The sequence below is a fragment of the Manis pentadactyla genome, chromosome 5 (genome assembly GCF_030020395.1).
Source record: "Manis pentadactyla isolate mManPen7 chromosome 5, mManPen7.hap1, whole genome shotgun sequence".
NCBI lineage: Eukaryota > Metazoa > Chordata > Mammalia > Pholidota > Manidae > Manis > Manis pentadactyla.
This window is the reverse complement of record NC_080023.1, coordinates 154,033,323-154,059,783: the sequence shown is the minus strand read 5'-3', so window position 1 is coordinate 154,059,783 and position 26,461 is coordinate 154,033,323. Positions and strand designations below refer to the sequence as shown.

The 26,461-nt window shown below is 43.4% G+C and overlaps 2 protein-coding genes and 1 pseudogene across 2 annotated transcripts in view; 1 reads left to right on the top strand and 2 right to left on the bottom strand.

Annotated features, from left to right (window-relative positions):
• The window catches only part of LOC130678885 (uncharacterized), a 132,227-nt gene that overhangs the window by 47,777 nt on the left and 57,989 nt on the right, over nucleotides 1-26,461 (bottom strand). The window lies entirely within an intron of this gene.
• LOC130683995 (uncharacterized) overlaps nucleotides 1-26,461 on the bottom strand; it is a 30,682-nt pseudogene that overhangs the window by 2,397 nt on the left and 1,824 nt on the right.
• On the top strand, nucleotides 16,004-17,537 carry LOC130683887 (rho-related GTP-binding protein RhoQ-like). The gene has a single exon (XM_057502905.1). It carries the CDS (start codon nucleotides 16,322-16,324, stop codon nucleotides 16,928-16,930), a length of 609 nt encoding a protein of 202 aa, XP_057358888.1. The 5' UTR covers nucleotides 16,004-16,321; the 3' UTR covers nucleotides 16,931-17,537.

Here is a 26,461-nt window from a genome sequence, read left to right as displayed (position 1 = left end):
CTCAATAAATATTCTTTGAAGGATCTAAATTATCCAAGACTTGGTCAGAAATAGGGTGGAACATGTATGGAGGAAAAACCTGAAGAGAAGGTTTCCAAAGCAAGCAACCTGCCTTCCCCATGAAACAGGGAAATAACGTGAGTGTCTATCCTCCCAGGGAACTCTGGCCACACAGAATTAACCTCTGCAGGGAACCAGCCTGAACAAATCTGAACCTGGTTCTGGGGAAGGGACTTGGGTTTTTATATTTTCCACTGTTTTGTACTTCTGAGTCTTTCAGCTTTGCTGGGCTAGAACAGAGCTCTTAGGCCACCACTGACACCTGTGGAGTCAAATGTGCTTGTAGGTCCCAAATCTTTGGCCTTCTGAGCACCCCCCCCCCCCCACCGAGTGTGCCCTGCACTCTCCAAGTAAGGCTGCCTGGGACTTGGGGAAATGCCCAGCATCCCCTTCCTTGGGCCAGAGGAGACCAGGTGGGCCATGATAACTCACTGCAGCTCAGTGAAGGCCTGGGAAGCATCTAGGGAGTCGTCATCCGCCTTTACCCTTATTCTTAGATCATACTCATTAACCATCTGGACATCCTGCAGCCTTTTCCAAACATTCAGGCCAAATGTCCCTGTAATTTAACAGATCCAGCTCAGTAGCAATGACAGAGCTTCCCCTTCCTCTGAACCCTCTGTCCCTCATCCTCCACCCTCAGCCAACAGTTCCTTGCCCCTGGCCTACACCTGTTGATGCCTACCATATGCCAGGCATTATGCTGGCTACTCTACAAATACCTGGAGGAATCGGACACTAGTCATAGGATATACTTAGAGCTCAGGCCTAAAGCATTTTGCCCCACATGGAGGCCGAAATAGAGTACTGCGGCAATGACCAAGTGATTCTCAGTTAGGCTTCATGTAGCTCATGTATAAAATAGCAATGGCACAAAATGATCAGGTGTCCATCAAATGTGAGGTTAGGGATGAGGCTGGGAAAGAACAGGGGCTGGGGTAGCAAGCAGGTAGTGAGAAGAGTGAAACATGAAATCCTCCTGGGCAGGGTGCAGTGAGTTAGTTGCAGGCTATTCCCCTGCTGCAGAATTTTTCTTTAATTAAGAAAAACTAAACACATATGTTACAAATATTTTTTAAAAATAATTGGAGGGAAACAAAATAAAAAATGAACAAGTGGGACTTCATCAAACTAAAAAGCAAGCTTCTGTACAGCAAAGAACACCATCTGCAGAACAAAAAGGCATCTTACAGTATGGGAGAATATATTCGTAAATGACTCATCTGATAAGGGGTTAACATCCAAAATATATAAAGAACTCATATGCCTCAACACCCCCCAAAAAAATAACCCAATCAAAAAATGGGCAGAAGACCTGAGCAGACACTTCTCCAAAGAAATACAAATGGCTAACAGGCCCATGAAAGATGCTCCACTTCACTAATCATCACGGAAATGCAAATTAAAACCACAGTGAGATATGACCGCACACCAGTTAGAACAGCCAACATCCCAAAGAGAAGAAATAAATGCTGGCGAGGGTGTGGAGAAAGGGGAACCCTCTGACACTGTTGATGGGACTACAACTTGGTGCAGCTGCTGTAGAAAGCAGTATGGAGGTTCCTCAAAAAACTAAAAATAGAAATACCATTTGACCCAGTAATTCCACCCCTAGGAATTGACCCAAAGAAAACAAAAACCCTGACTTGAAAAGATAAATACACCCCTGTGTTTATCATGGCACTGCATGCAATAACCAAGATATGGAAGCAACCTAAGTGTCCATCAATAGATGAATGGATAAAGAACAGGTGGTACATATACGCAATGGAATACTATTCAGCCATTAAAAAAATGAAATCCTGCCATTTGCAACAACATGGATGGATCTAGAGGGTATTATGCTCAGTGAAATAAGCCAGATAGAGAAAAACAAATACCATATGATTTCACTTATTTGTGGAATATAAAAACAAAACAAAGCAGAAGGAACAAAACACCATTCAACTCATAGACACTGAGAACTGACTAGTGGTTACCAAGGGCGAGAGGAGTAGGCAGGGGCAGGGGGAGGGAGAGGGGGACTGTTGAACCACTGTGATGTACATTTGATAAATTAAATAAAAATAATAATAATAATTGGAGAGCTGTAGAAGCAAAGAAATCAAGACAAACTAAAATTACAGAAAAGGAAGAGTCCTTCAAAGAAGAAGTGAAATCAGGAGCTGCTTTCTTCTCTGGGAGCATTTTCTGAGTCTGGGCATTGGCTGAGTAAGAATCAGGCTCAGATTAGGAAGAAGAAAGCAACTGCAAGGAAGAGAAACCAGCAGAGCTTTGGACAGACACAGTTAAAGACATACACACAAAGAGACTGGAAAGTCAACACACAAAATAGACTAGAACAGAATACAAAACAAAATTTAAAAACCCATTCACCCAAAATAAAAATGAAAAGAGGAATAGAGAAAGAACAGATGAAACCAACAGAAAGTAAAAATTACCACAGTGGACTTAAATCCAACCATGTAGATAGTTATATAAAATGAAAATGGACTAAATACAACAATTAAGATGGAGAGATTTTCAGACTATTAAATGAAAAGGCAAGATCCAACTAGATATCATTTAGAAGAAATAAGACTTTACTTATAAATACAAAGATTAAAAGTGAAAGGATAGTAAAAGATATATCATGAAAGTACTAAGCAAAGAAAGCTTAGGAAAATGTGTCTGTCTCTACAAACAGAGAAAGACTTCAGGACAAGGAACATTACTGAAAATTAAAAGGTCAATTTTGTAGTGATAAAAGAACCAATTCCTCAGGAAGACATAATAATCCTAAATGCATATATGCCTGGCAATTTAGGGATTCAAAAATAAAAGAAACTGAAAGAACTAAAGGGAGAAACAGACAAGTCCACAATCATATTTGGAAATTTTAAGACCTCTCCCAGCTGTTCATACAACAAGTAGACATCAAAACAGTAGAGATATAAAAGATTTGAACAAGACTATCAACTAACTGGCCCTAACTAACATTTATAACATTTTACATCCAACAACAGCAGAACACACATTCTTTTCAAAGTACACATGGAACACTTACCAAAATAGCCAAGAAAATGGGACATATAAAAGATGCAGGAAGTTTCAAATCATCAAAATCATAGAGTGTAGAATTTATTTTCTGACTACAATGGTATTGAATATCAATAACAATAGCTGGAAATTTGGCCAAGTATTTGAAAACTAATCAAAACACTTCTAAGTTATTCATAGGTCAAAGGGAAAATTAGAAATCACTTCCAACTGAATGATGATAAGACTAAGAAACTAAAAAGTTATAACATGAAAATTTTTGGGATGCAACTAAAGCAGTGCTTGAAGGAAAATTTATAGCTTCACATACCTACATTAGAAAAAGGAGGCTGTAAAACACATGAGCTAGGTTTCTACTTTAAGAAGTTAGGAAAAGAAGAGTAAATCAAATTCAAAGTAAATAAAGGAAAAGGAATAATTTTAAAATAAAAAGGAAGTTGTTTAATGGGTATAGAATTTCAGACTTGCAAGATGGAAGAGTTCTCGAGATCTGTTGCACAACAATGTGGATATACTGAATACTGCCGAACTGGTCACTTAAAAATGGTCAAGATGGTAAATCTAATGTTATGTGTCTTCACCACAATAAAAAAAAAGAAAAATGTTATTTGACAATTTTATAGAAAAAACATACATAATTATATGCCATTACTTAAATGCAGAAATATATAAAATAGAAAATGAACAAAGAATAGAGAAAATCAACAATGCCAAAGCTGATTCTTTTAAAGTATTAACAAATCCAAAAACCTCCAGCAAAATTCAAAGAGAAAGAGAACACACATATTGCCAGGATCAAGAATGAAAAGGGGACATTAATAGAGATCCTGTGACATTAAGAAGATGATAAGGGACTATTGTGAAGAATTTAATGATAGCATATTTGAAACTTGGATAAAATGGAAAAATTCCCTGAAAAAATGAGTTTATCAAAACTGACACAAGAAATAGAAAATCTAAGTAGCCCTATATCTACTAAAGAAATTAAATTCATAATCAAAATCTTTTTCATAAAAAACAACTCTAGACCCAGAGAGCTTAATCAGTGGATTCTATCAAATATTTAAGAAAGATATAATACCCATTCTATGCCAATTCTCCCAGAAATAAGAAGAGAACTTTCCAAATCCTATGAGGCTAGCATTACCCTGATACTGAACAAGACAAAGAAACTACAAGAAAAGAAAACTGTAGATCAATATTCTTCATGAACATAGATGCAAAAACTCTAAACAAAATTTTACTGAACAGAATTCAACAGTATATTAAAAAGAATAATACTTGACTAAGTGAGGTTTATACCAGGAATGCAAGATTGGATTAACATTCAAAATTCAAAGAATGTAACTCACCACATTAGTGTAATAAAGGAGAAAAACCGTATGATCATTGCAATAGAAGCAGAACAGTCATTTGACCGAACCCAACATTCATGATTATAAAAAATTCTTTTTTTATAATTCATTAATAATTATAAAAAAATCTCTCAGCTAACTAGGGAAAGAGACAGCTACTGTTAAAAAAGAAATATTGCATGATTCCACTAAAGCAAACACATAGAAACAAAAAGTAGAATAATGGCTGCCTGAGCCAGAGGGGAGGGGCTTGGGCAGTTGTGGTTCAAAAGTGAAGTAAGTTAACACTACTGTACTGACACTTAAAATTTTGTTAAGAGGGTAGATTTCTGGGTTTTTTCTCCCCACGAATATTATATAATTGACATCTGACATTGTGTAGGTTTAAGGTGCACAACAGGATGATCTGCTGCATGTATACATTGGAAAATGACAGCCACAAGTTTAGTTAATATATCCATCAAGTCACAGTTAACATTGTTTTTTATTTTTTGTGGTGAGAATTTTTAAGATCTCTCTTAACTTACAAGTATACAGTATAGTATTCATAACTGTATATATACTTTTCTGTACATTAAAACCACAGAATTTACTCACCCAATAACTGGAGCCATCTTCATCAATTTCCCCCACCCTGCCTCCTGCCCCTGGCAGCCACCAATCTACTCTCTGTTTCTATGAGTTTGGTTTCTTTAGATTCCACATAAAGTGAGATCATACAGCATTTGTCTTTCTCTCTCTGGCTTATTTTATTGAGCATAATGCCTTTCAGTTTCATTCATGTCATTGCCAATGGCAAGACTTCCTGCTTTTTCATGCTGACTAATATTCCATTGTATATGTATGTACACACATATAAAAACTATATACATATACGTATACAGGGTCTATACAATAATATATATATGTTATACACAATTTATCACATTTTCTTTATCCACTCATCTGTTGCTATACACTTAGGTTGCTTCCATGTCTTGGCTACTGTAAATAATTTTGCAATGAACATAGAGGCACAGATATCTCTTTGTGATAGTGATTTTATTTGGTTTGGATATATATCCAGAAATGAAATTGCTGGATCAGTGGTTGTCATGTTATTTGTTTTTACCACAATTTTAAAAGACTTTTGGAAGGGAGTATAAAAGCACAACTATGAAGGGTGGGATTGATAAAATGGATAATACTAAAATTAACTTCTGTTCATCAAGAGACATCACAGAATAAAAAGCAGGCTCAAAATGGAAGAAGACATCTATAAAATATGATTGTCAAGGAACTCATATCCAGAATATAGAAAGGACTCCTACAAATCCAAAGGAAAAAGACAAGTCAGTAGAAAAATGGGGAGAACATCTGAATAAGCACTTAATAATAGCCACCTGACCAACAAATACATGAGATGCTCAACCTCACTACTCATCAGTGAAATTCAAATTAAATTAGAAACTTCATAACAATATTATGTTTAGTAGCCCCACATAGCTAGAAACAACCTCAATGGCACCAAGTAGCACCAATGAATAAATTGTGGTATATCAGCAACAGAATACTCCTCAGCAATGATGACGACTCAACACCTACATTCAACTGAAGACTGAACTGCACAAACATAATGGTATTTGAGAGAAAAGACCCAGCCATGAAGGAGAACCTATCTCACCATTTCATTCATAGAAAGTTCAAAACCAGACAAACCTAATCTCTGGATTTAGAAATCAGGATAGGGGAGAACGGTAGGTCAAAATGGACCAGTGGGGGAATGGGGGAAGCACCAAGTGCTGGTATTATTCTGTTTCTTGATATGATGTGGCTATTTGCATATGGGCTTATTTTCTGAATATTCACCAAGCTGAACCCTTTTGATCTGTGTGCTTTTCTTCATGTACATTATTATACAACAATTCAGTTCATTTTATAAAGAAAAAGAAGTGTACCTTATCAGATACATGATTTGCAAAAATATACAAAGGCAAATAATGTTGAATAGATGGGCAGTTGATGGATGAATGAACTGAATGGACAATGGGAATGACTCACATCATTGACAGAGTTTGCACTACCATCACGATCAATTTTAGACTATTTCATCACCTCACAATACATGCAAATGGAATCACACAATATAGTGTGATCTCTTGTGGCTGGCTTTGCTTACTTAGCGTAATGTTTTAGAGGTTTATCATGTAGTATGCATCAGAATTCCATTCTTTTTTATGGTTGGATAATATTCCATCATATGGACAGACCACACCACACTTGACCCATTCATCAGTTTTAGACATTTGGGTAGTTTTCACTTCTTGGCTATACAACTAATGTTGCTATAAATACTTGTTAACAAGATTTGTGTGTGGAAATATGTCTTCAATTCTCTTGGGTATATATTTAGATGTGGAATTGCTGGGTCAGACGGCAACTCTATGTTGTACTTTCTGAGGAACTACCAAACTGTTTTCCAAAGTAGCTGCACCAGTTTACACTCTCACCAGCAATGTATGAGATTTCCAATTTGCCCTTATCTTAGCCAACACGTATCTGTAACCATCCTAATGAGGGTGAAGTGGGATCTCATTATGGTTTTGACATACATTTCTTTGATGACTAATGATGGTCAGCATCCTTTGATATCCTTGTTGGCAATTTGTATACCTTCTTTGAAGAAGTGTCTATTTGGAGGCTTTGCTCATTTTTAATTGCGTTACTTGTCTTTTTTTACTGTTGAATTGTAAGAGTTCTTCATAAATTCTGGATTCTAGTGTCTTATATGTCATTTGCAAATAGTTTCTTCCATTCTGTATGTTATCTTTTCTCTTTCTTAGTGGTGCCCTTTGGAGGCTAAAAGTTTTTAATTGTAATGAAGTTCAATTTATTTTTTCTTTTGTTGCATGTGTTTTTTGGTGTCATTTCTAAGAAACATTGCCTGACCCAAGGTCATGAAAATCTCTATATTTTTTTCATAAGAGTTTTATAATTTTCACTCTTACATTTAGGTCTATGACCAAAGTTAATTTTTGTGAATGTTGTGAGGCATGGTTTCGTGAAGTTTTTGTGTTCATTCTATTGGTGGGTATATCCAGTTTTCCCAGCTCCGTTTGTTTAAAAAGACTATTCTTTCCCCCATTTGATTGTCTTGGTATGCTTGCTGAAAATCAATTGAGCAGAAATATGAAAGTTTATTTTCCTACTCTTAATTCTATTCCACTGTCTATCCTAATGCTAGTACCACGCTATCTTTACTGTAGCATTGTAATAAATTTTGAAATTGGGAAGTGTGAGTCCTCCAATTCTTTCTTTTTCAAGATTGTTTTTATTTTTAGGTCCTTTGTATTTCCATATGAACTTCAGGATCAGCTTGTCAATTTCTGCAAAATAAGGCAGCTGGGATTTTCATATAAATTGCATTGAATCAATTTGGGAAATACTGCTATATTGACAATGTTAAGTCTTCTAATCCATGAATATGGGCCATGTTTCCACTTGTTCAGGTTTTCTTTGATTTCTTCAAATAACATTTTGTAGTTTTCAGAGTACAAATTTTACACTACTTTCATAAATTCATTCCTAAATATTTCATTCTTTTTCATGCTCTTGTAATCTGGATGCCCTCAGAGGTGGCAAGAGCAGACATCCTTGTCTTGTTCCTGATCTTAGGAGGAAAGAATTTAATCTTTCACCATTAAATATGACGTTAGCTGTGAATTTTTTGTAAATGGCCTTTATCAGGTTTTCCCCTCCATTCCTTGTTGAGAGGTTTCTTTTTATCAGAAAAAAATATCTATCGAATGCTGTTTCTGCGTCTAGTAAGATCACCATGTGTCTTTTTTCTTCATTCAATTAATATTTGTATCAATTGCTTTAGGATGTTAAACGAACCTTGCATTCCTGAGATATTCTTACTGTGTGATGCTTTCATATGTTGCTGGATTCAATTTGCTAGTATTTTGCTTAGGATATTTGCACGTATATTCACCAGAGATATAGGTCTACAGTTTTATTTTCTTGTGATGTCTTTGTCTGGTTTTGGTAACGAGGTAATGCCAGTCTCATAGAAAGTCCTTTTGGAAGAACTTTTGAAAAACTGACATTAATCCTTCTTGAAATTGTTCACAGAATTCACCAGTGAAGGCATCTGTACCTGAGCTTTCCCTTATGGGAAGCTTTATTACTAACTCAATCTCTTCACTTGGAATGTTCAGATTTTGCATTTCTTTAGATTTTCTATTCCTTCTTGAGCCCATTTTGGTAGTTGATATCTTCTTAAGAATTTGTCCATTTTCTATCATTATTTTGATAATGAAAAATTAAAAACAAGTTAAATAAATGACTGTACCTCTATAAAGTGAACATTAATTATTACAAAGTCTGATTTTCAAGAATATTTGATAATATATGAACTTCCAGTTCATACAGTGTGATCCCAATTCGTTTAAAATATATCATTATAAAAACTAAGAGCAGCTAGTGAGAAGCACAAATTCTGAAGTCACACAGACATGGGTTTACTCCTCAGTCTAGCACTGGCAGCCATGTGAGCTCAGACAGGACCTCCCAACTCTTCAGTTTCATCTCCCTTATCTGAAAAATAACATCTCCCTCACAGAGTCACTCTAGAGATTCAATGAGAGGATACATAATAACACTAATCACAATCCCTGAAACATAGTAAACAGTCAATAATCGACACTTTGATTGTTGTCCTTATAATGATTGTATTAACTAGAGATTCTTCATATACTGAACCCATGGGTAATCAGTTCCCAACAGATCTGAGTGCAGTGAAGTTCTCTTCTTACTAAAACTAGCCTGGACAGAATATATTTCTATAGAAATTCAAAGGGCACCTAAGACTTCAAGATGACTGTGAAAATGGCAAATGTATATAAGCCTTTGACCTTGCAATCTCACTTCCAGGAATTTGTCCAACAGATATTTTTTCACACATGTAAAATGACATAGTCACTATTCCCTTCTAGTTAAAAACAAAACATAGAAAAGAAGCTCAATGTCCGTTGAAAGGGAATTAGATCAATAACATATTCTATGGCTTACTACACAGCTATAAAAATTAATGTACTGCTATGCAAAGATTAAGACACATTATGGAGTAAGAAAAGCAAGGTGAGTACTAGTAGGTAAGACGTGCTACCGTCATGTAAAAAATAACGCTACTATAATGTTAAATAATAACCCTAACTTTACACATTTGTGTTTGCAAAAACAAACCCTAGAAAAATAACCAAGAGTCAATGAAAGTGGTTACTTCAGGGAACAAGGAGAACCGTTTTTGGCAGGAGACAGGAGGAGGACGAAGACTTGTTACATTGCCTGATTTTATAAACTTCCATTGATTTATAATATACATATAGGAAAATATATATATACCATAAATGTACCATTGAATACATTTTTACAAACTGAACAAGACAGATAATGAAGAGAGCATGGTCAGTGCCCCAGAAGTTCCCCATGTGACTCCTTCTAGCCACTCCACTCCCCCAACAAAGATGATCACTTCTGATAGGTTTCTGTGTTTTTGTACTTTATATGAATGGAACTATAAAACATATAATATATATTCTCTTGTGTCTTATTTCTTTCACTTAAATTGTTTAAAGAATTTCTCATTTTGTGTTGAGTAGTTGCAGATGATTCATTGCCAATGCCAGATATTATTCTATATAGTGCATATATCACAATTTATTTTTTCAGACTACATTAATTAGGCATTTGGGATTTTCCAAATGTGGAGTTATTGCACATAGTAATTCTATCCACCCGCATATTTCTCTTGTGTATTAGAAGTGGAATTGTTAGGTCACAGAGTAGGCATATTCAGCTTTAATAGCTACTGCCAAACAGTTCCCCAAAATGACTATTCCAAGTTGCATTCCCACAAGCAGTGTAAATTACAGTTGATTTATATCCTTGTCAACATTTGGTATTGTCTGTCTTTTTAGTTTTAGCCATACTGGGGTGTGTGTAGTGGTATCATATTGTGATACCACTTTAATTTGTATTTTTCCAATAACTAATGAAACAGTGCTCAACTTCATTAGTCATCAGGGAAATATCAAGTAATTTTTAAACTATATAAATGGTATTACCTACCTGAGAAAATACAGAAATATTTTCATTATTTTTAAAAAGAATTCATGACTCCAGGGCTCTCCTTGCAAAGATCAATGCCCATGGAATGTGTGCGTATGTGTGTGTACACATGTGCATGTGTATGTATGTGGGTATATTTGGTGTGTACACACTTGTGTTTTACTGTTTAATGATGACTTTAGGTTAACAGAAACTCTTCCACAACCTTGAACAGGAAACAGAAAAGATAGAATCTCAGTAAAAGAACTATGATCCCAGCTCCTTAGTGGAGATCAAAGGCACTTTTCTGGGCAGCCACTCAGTAACCTGCCTACCTCCTTCTCCTTCAAGGGGATGTAGTATGGGAGGCTGATCTGGCCCTGTTTAGGAATTAAGTACCAGAACTTGTTTGTTCTACTGGATTGGAATGGCCACTTGTCAGTGAATGTGCAGTAATCCTTGATGTCCCAGATCTAGGCACAAAGGGTGAGTTAGTGGACCCCCAACACCAGCTCATTCTGTGGGCTCCCCCCAGACCATTTCTCTTCTCCTGAGGGGCAGTTCTTACTTACATCTCTGAAATACCCAGACACTCAGGGCCATAAGGGGCCCAAGGGATCTTTCAGGATAGATCTGAGCTAGCATGCAAAGAGGGTTTGACTGGCCGAAGGACAAGACAGTCTTGCCTCACGTCTCACCACAAAGCACAAAACCAGTTCCTGAGACAGCTGATCACAGATGAGATGCACAGCTCGGGGGTGAGGGACCTGTAGGAAGAGAACCATAGAGTGTGGGACCCACTGGGAATGGCTTCTTTGGAGGGGCCTTTTGAACCAAGCCCTCATTCATTTCACTAGGCACACCAGAGCAGGAAAGGACTTCAGAGGTAATCCACCCTACTGCCCACTGTTTTACAAATGAAACAACTCCCAGAGGGCCTAGGGCCTAGGCCAGTGCCACATGTGGCAAAGAGGTGTCAGAGCTTGGCTGACACCAGCCCTCAGCCTCAATGCCCGTCCTTCCTCACCTTGATGTGTCCTTTACAGTCCCCTGTGACAAGGATCCAGTCATTTTCATCAGTGGCCATGGCGCCCACGACTACATTTCCGTTGTCTTCAAAGTCCACAGGGAACTTCCCCAGTAGGCCCCCATTCTGGTGTATGGACCAAGCATAGATGTAACCATCCATGCAGCTACTCAGCAGGGCAGCCATGTGTGGCAGACAAGGCCTGGTCTGCAGGAAGATCATCTGTGCAAGAGGTGCGCCCACTCAGGGGTGCTGTGAGCTGGGCTCACCCTGGACACGGTGCATGGTGCTCGGGGCCCAGGCAAGTCACCACTCCCATCTGGTCCCCAAATTTCCTAGACGCCCGATGAGAATGGTGATGGTCTACTACCCTTCTGACCCAGCTAGTGATGAAGAACATTTTCTGCACTATGAGCTCCTTAAGGGCAGGAATGTGTATCATTTTTGTTCACTACTTTACCCCAGCAATTCCAACGGTGCCCGACACATAGTATGTGACCATGAGTGGTTATTGAATGAAGACATACAAGTTTGATTTATCCTAAAACAAACAAGATTTTCTAAGACTTGTAATTCAATTTAAAGTGGTTTGAAGAACAGACTCATTCCCTTTCACATAATCTACAGTGAAATGTCATATTTCCAGCCATTCACCAAGAAAGCATTTTAGCCAAGTTCCTCAGGTCTTGTTTTGATTATGCCCTTTGCTAATTCTCCCCTTTGCTCACTTTCACTTTTCTTGCCACTTCTCTGGCCCATGTGGGGACCACGGTGGAAAGTGACCCTGCACAGTGGACATGAGAAGATTCAGCTCCTCTGCTGGCTGCCACCCTGCATGAGGCAGAGAGCACAGTCGGGTGGAAATAGAGAGAATCATGCCAGATGGGAAATCGGAGGTTTCTTCACTCCTGCTAAGTCAGGTGTGGTAGCATATGTGTCCCCAAAATATGTCACCACCACCCACAAAATCTCAGTCATCTTTATTGTCAGAGAGGATAAAACAAAACACTCAACCCACTCTCCACTGATCCAGGTGCCAGGGTCACAAAACCAGGCGCCCCTAAACAACGACAAAGGGCAAACATTTTCCTGCTTTATGCAAACATACTTGTGCATAGCACTAAATGTGGACAGCACAAACTGATGGGAAGAAATTGAAACCACAGAATCCCAGAAATACCCAGAAACCAGCACCATTAAGATTTAAATGCATTTCCCTCCAGCTTTTTTCTAATCTCATTGTCTATGTAGACTTTAAGCATATATTTTTAAATTATGAAATATACATGCAAGATCAAACCAATGGAAAAATAGAGAAGATCCAGAAATAGATTATAGAAGACTATAATATATAAAAACGATAGAATCTTAAGCTGGTGGGGAAAAGATAAACAGTTCAAGAAATGGTATCTGAAAAACGGGCCACCAGTTTATTTTAAAAATTAGATTCATACATCACAACATACACAAAATTACTTAGATGGGACAAAAAGCTGACAAAATATATATAATATTAGAAACAGTTATAAAAAAACATAAGCTTTTCTGAGATCTAGGGATACACCATGCCTTTGTCTATTGTCACAAAAAAAAAAAACAAAGATAGCTAGATAAAAATTAAATCTTAGATCATAACACAAAGGCAGATGAGATGATAATATCTGTAACATACAACAGGCAAAGGATTCATATCCAAAGCATATAAAGTGCTCCAAGAAATTAATTTTTAAAAAAGGACAAAGGATATGTAAATACACAGGGAGATATACCTGTGAAGTTCAAGGCCAAGGTCAAGTTCAAGGCCCTTCCAAGTTCCTGAGAGGAATAGCAACACACAGACATATCCTAGAAATTTAATGCACTGAAAAAACAGAAATGACTAACAAATATACAAAAATCTCAAGTATCACCAATAACTAGAGAACTGTAAAAGAACAATGCTATTTTTCACCTATCAGACAATCAGAAATTAAGAAAAGGCTAATGGTTATTACCTGCTTTGTGTGAGGACAGAGGCAGACACACACACTACTGGAGAGTGTGTAGATCCCCACGGTCTTCGTGGAGAGCAAATCAGTTTGGTAACCAGAATGTACACTGTGCATACTTGGTGACCCAACAATAGAAACCCTGCATTACTGCTCAGACAAACCTATAAGGGTCCCAAATGCACCACTGATTGAAATAGCCAAAAACTAGGGACGACTTAAATGTCTATCAATTGGGCATTCATTAAATAAATTACCGTGAACCCAAAGGAATACACTGCAGAAATACATAGGCAGATTTACCTATGAAGTTCAAGGCCGAGGTCAAGTTCAAGGCCCTTCCAAGGTCCTGGGAAGAATAGCAACACGCAGTGATTGTTACAACTGTCAGCTTTGTAGGTTTTGAAATTCGTTGTCATTTTTTTCTCATTCTAAATAAGTTTTCATGTTTGCATCTCATTTCTTATTCATAATTTTGTGTTATTTTTCATAAAGGTTGCCTCCCAAATGGGCTCCAAAACACATAGACTGGCCTTCTGTATGAAGCTATTAAAAAGAATGAAGCTGATTCACCTGTGCTGAGAGGAAAAGTCCATGGTACATTACTAGGTTAAAACCAGAAAAAAGCAAGCAGCTGGACTATGGTCTCAAATGCTAACAGTTTGGGTTGAAATCAAAACCATACCTGTGTGAACAGCATATAGGAAAATAACAATAAATCACAGAGATACACATTTACTTCTTTATAGTAGTTGTCATTTTTTAAGGAAATTTGAAAATTTTTGTCATCAGCAATATCCAGATCATTTCTCCTAAAATGTGATTCCTCACAGCTGTACGGGATTCCCCTAAGTGATGCATGTGCCAGGAAGATCTCCAGATGGCATGTGCCATTTCTGAACTGGGGGAAGCCAAGGCTTTCTTCACAACCCTTCCCGATCCAGCCTGGGACAGCTAGAGCAGGATGAAGGTGCATGAGCGGTAGGGACTGTGGCAGGCTTGGAGAAGGCCAGGGGCCATGGGACCACATGGTCGGGGCTGTGTAGCCAGGGTCAGGAGTGGGCACAGTGAAGTGGGGCACCAACAGGATGCTGGGCCCTGCACAGGACAGAGCAGGACCCACACGGCCAGGAGGCAGCTAACCAACGCTATTCCTTCTGCCCTCTGCACCCAGCCCCCAACACCTCAAACATATCCCCCTGCCCATTTTGGAAAGAACTCCTGAACAAAGTTGGGCAGCCCAGCCTCACTCAGCCCAGTGGTTCCAGACGGTTCTCAGCCACAGGGGACTAACGGTCTCCCTGGCGGCCCGTTCAGAAGCTGAGCCTACACGTGAGCTTGACTTCATAGCTTTCAGAGCAATTTGCCACCCCCACCGATTTGACCTTCACCCCTAGGGAGGCAGCCGAGGACTGGGGCTTCACCTGCACACTGTAAGGGACACAGCTTTGCCTGAATCCGTGGCCTTGCCTCCTTTCCAGCGTCCTTTCTGTCTTACCCGTGCTCTTCTGACATGGCCGGACAGAAATGGTGGGAGGAGAGGCCTGACAGGTAAGACCCGCTGAAGTGTCCTTTCCCCAGCCCACCCTCACCCCCTCATCCACTAAGGAAAGCCTGGGGCCAAGGCTGACCCAAGAGCTGGGGACACTCTCCAGGACACCAACCTGAGAAGTTTCCCTCTGTCCACTGTCCAGCTCCCCAGAGGAAAAGGACTTTGCTGCTTGAGGAGTAGTAGGGTGGGAGGCAGAACACTGAGAAGCCAGAGTGGGCCAGCCTTAGACAGTGACTCACACACACACACACACACACACACACCCCACAACCCCTACCATAGTGCCTGAAATCTCACCAACAGATATTCAGTCCTTTGCATATAACTTGCCGGTCAAAAATTCAATCAAGATTCATGTTACAAATCCATATGACACACATCTGGTCAGATAAAAAGCCCAAGGTATTCCCAACAGTGACAGTGACAAAGAGATAAGTACTCAGACTTTAAAAACAAACAGCTCTGAAAGCAGGTCCTGGCTCAGCCATTTTTCTGGCAGTGAGAATTCTGGGCAGATCACTCCACTTTGTGGAGCCTCGGTTTTCTTATCCATAAAATGGGAATAATAATAGTATATACCTATCAGGACTGTTTTAGGGATAAAATGAAAATAATTCATGTAGGACTCCTCCTCCTCGCCGCCCCTGCCCGGGCAGGGAGTCAAGCTAGGGTGCGCAGGCAGGGCCGCGAGGCGGCTGCAGGCGGGGCACCGGCGCGGGGCGCAGGGGCCGGCGGGCGGGGGCGCGCGGCGGGCGGCGGGCACCGGGGGTGGTGCCTCAGCCAGCCCTCCTCCCAGGCTCAGCCGGGTGGGGGGCGTGGGCCGACGCGGGGCGGAGAGAGCCGCCTGGCCCGTCCCCTCCGTTTCCCTCCCCAAAGTTGCTGTTTCCCCGGGACCAGACAGTCTTATGATCCAGCGGGTCCTCCTGGGGAGGCCGGGCCGGGGAGAGGGCGCGGGCACGGAGAGGCGGGAGCAGCAGGCGGGCAAGGCGACCGGGGTCCGGACGGGGATCCAGGCAGGGACCAAGGCGCAGGCAGCGCCCCGGGCCCGCCACCCCCTCCTCTCGGGCCGGGGAAGCCGCTGCATGGAGCCAGGGGGACGGCCGTGCTGCGCGGACCGGCGGCGGCGGACCCCCCAGGAGGGCTGGGGTTGAGCCCGGGTCCGGAGCGGGGGCTCCGGGAGGACCATGCCCGGAGGCCGGCGGGCCGCAGCATGGCTCACGGACCCGGCGCGCTGATGCTCAAGTGCGTGGTGGTCGGCGACGGGGCGGTGGGCAAGACGTGCCTACTCATGAGCTATGCCAACGACGCCTTTCCGGAGGAGTACGTGCCCACCGTCTTCGACCACTACGCAGTCAGCGTCACCGTGGGGGGCGAGCAGTACCTCCTGGGACTCTACGACACGGCCGGACAGGAAGACTATGATCGTCTGAGGCTTTTATCTTATCCAATGACTGATGTCTTCCTTACATGCTTCTCTGTGGTAAATCCAGCCTCATTTCAAAATGTGAAAGAGGAGTGGGTACCAGAACTGAAGGAATATGCACCAGATGTACTCTTTTTATTAATAGGAACTCAGATTGATCTCCGAGATGACCCCAAAACTTTAGCAAGACTGAATGGTATGAAAGAAAAACCTGTATGTGTGGAACAAGGACAGAAACTAGCAAAAGAGATAGGAGCATGCTGCTATGTGGAATGTTCAGCTTTAACCCAGAAGCGATTGAAGACTGTTTTTGATGAGGCTATTTTAACTCCAAAGAAACACACAGTAAAACAAAGAATAGGATCAAGATGTATGAACTGTTGTTTGATTACGTGAAACATCTTCCGTGGTCAAGGAACTGTCCGTTTCTCTCAGAAAGCATATGAAATGCCACAGCTACACCCAGACCTCTGAGAATGAAGCAGTTTAAAATTTGAAAGATAAAATTCCCACAACCCTGTCCTCAGAATTCTGTCAAGTTCACTAAGAATGTTTCTTAAAGGTACAAGAGCAGCAGACAGCATCTGAAGCCACAATCTATTATAAATACTTTATTTCAACTAGAAGGTACAATCTCTCAGGGGTTTCATAGTTTAAAAAGCTACAATCACATCATGTTGTAACTACATAAAAAACAGTGCTGTGAATGGAACTGCCTGGCTTAGACCGCATGCATTTCTGCACAGTCTTTATGGAATCTGCACAAAGAAATATCTTCTCCCTTTGCTTCAGTTAATTGTTCTTCTTTGTAAGTTGCTTTTTATTCCAGTATATCCAGAGTGGCGAAATAATAAGGCCAGCCATGTAGCCAAAGGTCGCTCCAAGTGTACAGGAGATGGGCCATACCTGAGGTGAGAATGTATGAGATCAGAAAGAACAGATGTTTTATTACCACCTGAGCACAAGTTAAGTGTAACCTAAACATTTCTATATTAAAGCCTAATGTGCTTTCTTAAAGAACGCCAAAAGTGTAATAAGGTCATAACTGCATTGATCATGAACACTAACAATGTACTTATTTTAGTTAATGTGCATTTAACTGTAACAACGCTTCTGGCGATTGTAGATTTAGTTTGATGCTCCCCAAACTGCATGAGATACATGCTAAAATTACAAATTAAAATTTTGGGTCAGAATTTGCCACAATACTGCACTCAATGTAGCTCTCTGAACTAGTTGCTTATTTTGTTCCTTCATTTCCACATTGGCTTGTATATCAAATGAAATGATAAATGTGTATGCTGACCAAATCACAAGAAACTAAATCGTGTTAAAGAGAAAGACCTAGAATTCAAGTGTTTTACATGGAATTTATAACAAAGCAACTGCTTCCATAATAAAACTGATGTTACCTTTCAAAAAAAAATAATAATAATAATAATAATTCATGTAAACTTTTAACAGATTTAATGATATAATTAATAATATATGTATTATAGAATATATAACAAATAATGTAACTGAAGAGCTCAATAAATATTATCTGTTGTTTAATTATTATTAGACTGAAATATGACACAACACATCAAAAACTTCCCAAGAATGCATTTCTAATCCTACAGTTTTATACCTGGGAAACAGACAAGAGATCCAGAATTTATGTACAAGGATGCTCATGGCAATATTGCTTACAAAGTGAAAACCTAGGAACCTAATCGCCCATCAGCAACAGCAGTCTGGCTAGATAAAATAAAATAATTCATTTTTAGGTTCCGAAATAATATTATTTATTTAATAGACTACGCATAGTAAACACCAGAACACTATGCAACTAGTGAAAGGAAAGCTGTGGTTCCATAAACACCACAGCAAAAAAAAAAATGCCATCAGGTGTTGGATGAAAAAGAGCAAGTGGCCGAATAATATATATAATATGATATTACTTAGTGAAAAAAATATCGACAGGTACATATATACATTCATACATGTCTGTGCTTACACATGCCCAGAAAAAAGCCTAGGAGAACACGTCTTAACAGCAATCGCCTCTGGAGATTTAGGAGGGAGGTAGTCATTCTTTTACTTCACACATTCCTATGAGGCTTGAATTGTTTAGTTTGAATGAAGGACACATATCACTTTTTAATTAGAGGGAGAAGGAGAGAAGGACTATTTCTTGAACACCCCAAATAAGCTCCCTGTGAGAGCCTTTGTGCCTGTAAGTCCCTCTGCCTGGGTCACTGTCCCTCCAGATAGTTGCAGGCTTCACGCTCGGTGCAAATGCCACATCCTCCGTAAAGCCCACCCTGACCACCCTATTTAAACAGCAGTACCCTCTCCCCCTCCCATGCCATTCTCCCTACCTCTTCCTACTTTTCTTGTTCTCCATTGGACTCGCTCACCCTATGACCTCCCATTTATTTTACTGGCTGGTTCATTATCTGTCTCACCCTGACTAGAATGTCAGCTCCAGGAGGGCACAGGCTTTCGTCTCATTCACCTCTGCTTCTCCAGTGCCTGGCAAGGGGCAAATGCTCACCGCATAACTGTGTGTACCCTCAAAATCTCAATCATATATAAACTAGTCACAGGCATGGTAGTACAGCCTAGAGAACAGTCAACGATTCTGTAACATCGTTCTATGCTGATAGTAACCGCACTAGTTGGGGTGAGCAACTAATAATGCAGATAACTGTCAAATCACTGTTGTATACTTGAGACCAATATACTATTGTATATTAACTATTCAATAAAAAGATAATAATAACTATCTGTGCCCTGACAGGACTCGGCGTAGTCAAAGGTGGGGCTCTGATTCATCTTCCTTGGTCCAATTCTTGGACTGAAGGAGATGCGGTCTCAAGAGCAATTCTGCTTCCAGGAGTCCATCCTTTTTATATACTCACACAAGTGCACAGAAATTTACGTACAGGGATGTTCAATGGATTGCCATCACGAAAGTTAAGAACTGGAATGAACCTGTATGTCTATCAATAGCAAACTGACTTAGTAGATTATAATACATCTAAACTACTGGGTATTATGCAATTATTTGAAAAAATAAGATAACAAATATTAAGCCAAGTCTAAATTACTGATATGAAAACATCATGATATGCAGTTAAATTTTTTTAAAAAGCAAATGGCAGGACATAGCTACAATTTTACATCAGTGGTCTGAAAAGTTAAAGGACAGAGGCTAAACCAACCCTGCTCTGCGGGGTACCACCCCCACGTCCTCCAGTCCCTGCTCCCTGGAGGGGACTAAGGAGACAGTCCTTCCACGCCCTAACACAACTATAATTTGTATTTTCACTGGACTCATGGTAGGGATTTAGGAAATCCACATAATCTCTGAATGACTATATCTTTGCAGATTAAAGCTGCAAGGGGCCTTAGGAGTCACCTCATCCAGCAGGGACAGCACAGTAAGGGGAGTCCATGGTCAGAAGCAGAAAGATACAGGAGGAAGGGAGAGCACACGTGACCGATCCCCGCACAGGTGTCATACCAAACACACCAGCAGGGCACAGAAGGGCATTTTTAACAGTGGATTCTGGAAATAGTCCTGCCTCCCAGGTCCAGGCCACCAACCAGGAGGGGACACTGCTCATCTCCATAGCCAGGCCCCCCACACCTGGGAGCTTCCCCCAGGCACAGCAGCCCTGAAGCTGGAATCCTGAGTGGTTCCATCATCTCCACCATGCCTTTCCATGCCCTAGGGAGAACCGGGCTGGACCTTCCAGGACCCCCGGCACAGCGTGTCCCAGCCGCTTTCCAACAGCTTGCCCCCAGCTCACAACCCACACCCTGCCTGGGCATAGCCAACCTTCTCCACCGATGGGTGGGATTGCAGCAACATCTTCTGCAATTCCCCTTTGCTCCTTTCATTCTCTTGGATAACTGTCTGCTTGCCATGGGGATTTCACAACATCGTGGGGCTGCCAGTGCTGAGAGGTTTCTGGAAAGCAAAATGGGCCTCCCAGGTCATCATGAGGGCTTCTCCCACCCTACAGAGGATTAGAGACCAGAGGCAGATGCTGAAAGGGCGGCCGCCCCAGCCCCACTCGGTAGACAGAGCACCACCCTGTGAAGAAGGCACAGCGGAGCTAACGGTGCTGGGCGTGACACACTGATGCTGAGTAGTCTCCACGTTAAGTTACCAGCAGCTTCTGCTCTCAGGGCAGAGGTTTGAGTTTGCCTTTGGGGAAGCCCCCTTCTTTGTTCTAGAGGAGACACCCTTGCCTTGCCAAAGGTGAGAATAAAGGGATGCACACCCATTGCTCTAGAAGATTTGAATGCAGGCTGCAACCCTGATATTTCAAAGATGGTATGAGTGTCTTACAGTAATGGACAGCGCATGCACCCGACAGCAGAACTGCGTCCTCGTAGGTCATGTGGACCACGGGCTAGACTGCCATCTGCATGACAAAAATTGTGTGTTTGGGGAAGGTGGGGCTTCTCTTTCAGGCCTCAGCTCCCAGGAATGGGAATCAGACTTCAATTCCTGAGACCATCTGGAAGGCTCCCCAAGCCCCACCCAAGAGATTCCTGTATTCCCTGCTTAGGGTAAAACCACCCTGTGAGTAGGGGAAGGATAGCTCCCCTGTTCTTTCTCTCTACTCTTCCCCCAATGGGACCATCAGTCAAGCCTGGAAGGGTTAGTCCTGGGGCACAGACAAGGGCTCAGATGGGCAGGAAGTGCTTTGCTTGCATCTGGGCTTCAGGCCCTGGGCACCTGGTCTCCAGGCTGGTGATGCTTTTTGGAGGAGGTAGGCAGGCCTGGTGGCTCACCTCTGCCATGAGCTGGAACATGCTGAAAAAGGATCTAACCTCTAGCTGTAGTTCTCTGGGTTGTCTTCTCTCCAGGCCCTGCCCCCAAGCTTCCAGAAACTGGGGTCTGGTATTGGCCATGCTCTGGAAGGGACCCTGCCCAGGTTTAAGCAGGCTAGACAAGGTGGGCTAATCAGGAGGTGCCCGGCCCAGGCCTCAGTGCTCAAGACAGGTGAGCTGATAGATCTAAACGTGCTCTGCAAAGTGTCTGAATAGGAAAAGAAACACACAACAGGTGGACTCAGGTAGCTGGACAGTGAAGTGGCCACCTGGCTCGGCTCTTGCTCCCACCCACAGGGGCACAGACCCATCTGGCTCTTTGTCTCTGGGGTCGTCTGGCTCCTTGTCTCTAGGGCATCACATCACTGGGGGTGCTGATGTCAGGTTCCGCCTCAGGTTGATATTTGCCACAGTCTAGGCACTGGGGCCCTGGGGCTGCATGGGGGTTTTGTATGCCCATCTCTTGTGCCCCACACAGGGCTTGCTGGGCCTGGAAATCTCAACCACACATTCGTCTACTTCTTGCACATGTGCCAGGAAGACAGCGGCCCCTGGAGCACTGCAATGTCCCAGAGGGAAAATTCATGCCCAATGCCAATACCAGAGGACCCTCCGGGTACCAGGCCTTAGTGCCCTGAAACCAAGTGCCCTTAAAGGCATCAAGCCTTGGACAAGGAGCTTATTACGTTGACCCCTGGCCAGTCACTGATGCCCTAAGTACAGCTAGGCAGGAGCCTGCTCCCCTCAGGGACTCAGCTTCCCCACCTCTAAAATGGACAGTGGTTTCCAAATATTTTTGAGGTTGTTTTTCATCTTAAGGAAAGCTCCAAAGTATAAAAGCAATTTTTAAAAACTGTGCTGCTCTTGGAACAGCTCCTGAAATAGCCTGCAAGCATCTCTCTCCAAAATGTTTGGGAAACTACTAGAGGAAGTGACCTCAGAGACCCCTTCCAGTTTTAATCTGCAAAGATATGGTTAATTCAGAGACTGTATGGGTTTCCTAAGTCCCTACCGTGAGCCCAGTGAGCCTGGAGAGGTAATGTGTAATGGTGATGGGTAAGTTGGGAGCCAGCTTCAAGGAAAGAGTAATCTACTAGAGGGAACACGGCTGGCTCCACCAGAGTCAGATTGCCCGGGTTTGGATTTATCGCTTCCTAGCTGTGTGACCTTAGGCAAGATGCTTAACCTCTCTGTGCCTTGGTTTGATCATCTGCCAAATGAGGATGATTATAGAAACCACCACCTACCTACCTAGCTCCCACCCTCCTCCAGAACAAGTGGACAACATCCTCTCTACTTCCTGGGGTGCTCCCTACTGCCTAGGCCTATGAGATTCACCCACAGCTGAGAGAGGCGAAAGGAGAGTGTGTCCCTGCTGACCAGACCTCCTTGGGTGACTGGGGCAAGGCACTCACAGAGGCATTGAAACCGAAGATGGGCTGGAACATGTTGATGTTCCAGAAGAGGATGTCCCCACTGCACGAGGAGGTCCCGAGACACTGGCTCTGGTACGTGCCCATGCGCAGGACGTCCTCCCTGTGGAAGGTCTGCCAGTGGTGGTATAGGAGCACCAGCCCGGTCTTGTGGATCCTGCAAGCATGGCCAGAGGCAGGAGGGCGAGAGCTCAGCCTTCACGGTCCACTGGGGGAAACTCAAGGTCTTTGGGATCCCAGGAGCTGACTCAGAAAACACCCTCAGGTGTCAGAGAAGGACTGAAGCACTGTTCCTCTGACCTCACCTACTAAGTACTTGCTACAAGGCCCTGTCCTGGGAGGCTGACAAAAACAAACCCGACAGATTCGCCCCATTCAGAGAACTGAGTAAGGATTGAGGGTTAGAGCAGGGAAAGCCATGGCCCTAGAAAGGCCCTCCAACGAGGAAGGGGCCTGGCCCAGGCTGTTCCCTCTGCCTGGAATGCTCCTCTTACCCCAGGTGCTCATGGCCTCACTGACACTCCTCCTGCCCACTCTTCAGGTCCCACCTCACCCCTGACCCCTTCAGATGAGCCTTTTCTGATCCCTCCTGAGACTAATTCAGAAACCTGTACTTGTTTTCCACAGCACTCAACAGTCTTTATCATTATAAATGCACTTCTTTGATTAGTGTCTGCCTCCCCTTAGAGGCTCCAGGAGGTTGGAGACTCCACTCTTCTTGTTTATACCCATCTGCAGCACCTTGCTCAAAGTCTAGAATATATTGACCTCAAGGGGCGAGGATGAATGGATGGATGGGCAGATGAAGCACTGGACGCTGCCCACCACTTACTTCCTGCCTAGTGTTCCAACCGCAAGCAAAGCTGGAACGGAGGAAGCTGTCTAAATGAGAGAGAGAACAGTCAGTCGCCCTTGCTACCCGCATGCGCCCTCGCTACTCACATGAAGTACGTGACTCTCCTACTCCACCCAGTCACGTAGAATACTTTGTTCATATGGATAATCCCTCTAATCTGTTGAAAATGAAAGAAAGCCAAAGTCTAAGGCACCTCAGAGAAAATGGTTCTGGGCCCCGAATGCCTTCCTAACTGTACTAAGCAAGAAGTCAAAACTCCCCAGGAGGGTGAGAATTCCCTAGAGTGCCTTCACATCCCATTAACTCATTAGATGAACTTGGAGGAGGTAGAAAAGGTAGATATCCATGTCTGTTTTGTAGGGCAATAAGTGGGAAACAGACAAGTGACTTGGTTAAGGTCAAACAACTGAGTGATAGGATCTGGACCAGTACTCAGATCCCTAGCTTCTTGGCCAAGTGCTCCACCTGAGTGGGTTAAAGGACTGTCATAGGGTTAGGAATGCTCAAGTCCCAAAGTGGGACTGCTCTGTGGACTGGCTTTGGTTTATGCCACACCCAAAGACTGTCCCTATAACCCTGTCAGGCAATTCCCAATAGGGGAAAACAGGGTGGCCGCTTACCACCTGTGGGGAAGCACACACCTGGGGCTCCTGGACAGGAGAGTGTCCCCACTCCCACAGGTGGCTTCCGCCTGTCACGGCTGGGACTAGCTCAACACCCCTCCATACATTGAGAAGACAGGCATTCAGGGCTCCCCTGATGACAGATAAGACACTCTTGTAAACTGGCCTTCCTCTGCTCTGTGCACAGGGCAGTACCAACAGGCACAGCTCTTTTGGAAGGAACCAGATAGGAGAAATCCCCTTTAACTTGGAAATAGCATGTATCAGAATCTATGCAGAGAAAATCATCTCTAATTCAGAAAAGACATTTACTGAAGCACTAATCATGGGGTGGTGGGGTGAAAGGCAGGGAAACCTACAGGAAATAGGCTAACTTTCCCCTAAGTAGGGACATGTTGAGAGTAAAGGATGGTCACCTCATACAACACAACATTTTGCTGCCATTACGGCCCCTGCTACAGTAGTGGTAGGTGAGTTCTCTTTCTGAACACCCTCCTCCTGAAAACATCTGAAAAGCCTTAGATGTAGGGGGGGCTAAAAACCGGCTGAAGGCGTGCGAGAGACCTAAAGTGTGCAGGATGGTGGTGCCAGGAGCCCAGACGAGAGGGGAGTGCAGAGACGGGAGCTCTGGCCTCGGGCGGCCGAAGCTGCAGCAGATGCAGCCTGCCCTGCCCAGACCCCAGGCCAGGAAAGGCGTCCCAGGGGAAGGAGGCAGCGGTCCCAAGAACCCTCTCTGTCCCCACACTTCAGAAACCATGTCCCCACACCATGTGCCCAGTTGCCCTGCCCAGTGCAGAGATCTCTTCTTGGGAGCAGGGTGCTACCCACAGCCTGGGCCTCTCTTTCTTCCCACAGTGGACAAAGTCTAAGAACAGCTCCCCTAGAAAATGGTGTCCAGGATCAGAACCCCCCTGGGAAACTGGCAGAGCAGCCCTCACCTAGCACACCGTCTCCCACTCATATAGAGAGGCCCCCTGTCGGGACCGACTGAGGCGGTGGCCAGGCCGCAGGTCAGAGGAGGCAGGTGATCCAGTGGCCGAGTTGCGGAGCTCCCACCTCACCTCCGGCCAAGCCTCCACCGAGCTGCCGGCCATGAGAGTCCGCCCCACGCCACCACGGGCCCCGACTGCCCCTTGGATGCTGATTCAGACACATCGGGAGGTCTGGGTCCTGCCTGTGCCACCGGGAACGCCTGCCGCAGAGACGAGCGTGGCCCACTCACCTGCTTCACATTCGTGTTGTAGAGGATGGCGCACAGGGGTGAGCTGTAAGTGTGGTCTTCTCCCGTCCGTTCCCACGCCCCTGGGTCTCCAAGTACCCTGTTCGTATTCCAATCTGTAAGCGAGGAGAGGGGCAGACAGCTGGGCAGTCAGAGGGCTCTGCCCTCGGTGACTGGGCCCAGAGAGAGACTTTTCAGACATTAAGACATCCAGACTGTGCACGCGCCTGAGCCAGCCAGGCCCCTCAGCTCCCCAGCATGCCTCTCACCCCTACTCTGTGACCTCTACTCCCTGAGATCAGGACTCCCAAACCCTAGTGTTCTCATAACCCCCAAAGTCCAAGCCCAAGGTCCCTCATGACTTCAGAGGAGCTTAAAGCCTCAATCTGATGTCCCTCCACTGGGAAGCCTTCCCTGACAACCCTCTATCCTGGGACCGTCTAAGGATCAATGCCTCTGTGCTCCACGAGCCACCTAACTCATCTTCATGACAACACATGGCATTTTGTACTGAAATTCCCTGTTCTCCTTCTACTCTGTAGATTCCTTGAGGGATGGGACAGTGTCTAATTAATGTATTTTCTGCTCCTGACAAAGAGCAGGGATTTGATAACGTGTGATGACCTGAAATGAGCTTCAAAAGTCTACTTAATTCAACAAATGCTTGCAGCCACTCTGGCACTCAGCAGAGGTGGAGGAACCCATGAAACTCACTATCTGGGGAGAGCCAGTCAGGGGCACAAGGCTGGCATATGTGCCAGGGTGGCTGGCCGACAGGGAGTACAGGCCTCTGTGGAGCTACCCCTTCCTGCCAACCACAAATGACACCTCATCAGCCTTTCTAGAACCTCCCATCCACTGGCTGCCCATTGTTCAGGCCTCTCCTAAATCCCCATCTTGTTGTTAGGCCCCACATCAACCTGGTCAGTCAGCCCGTTGTGCTTCTCCCGTATATCTTGTCAT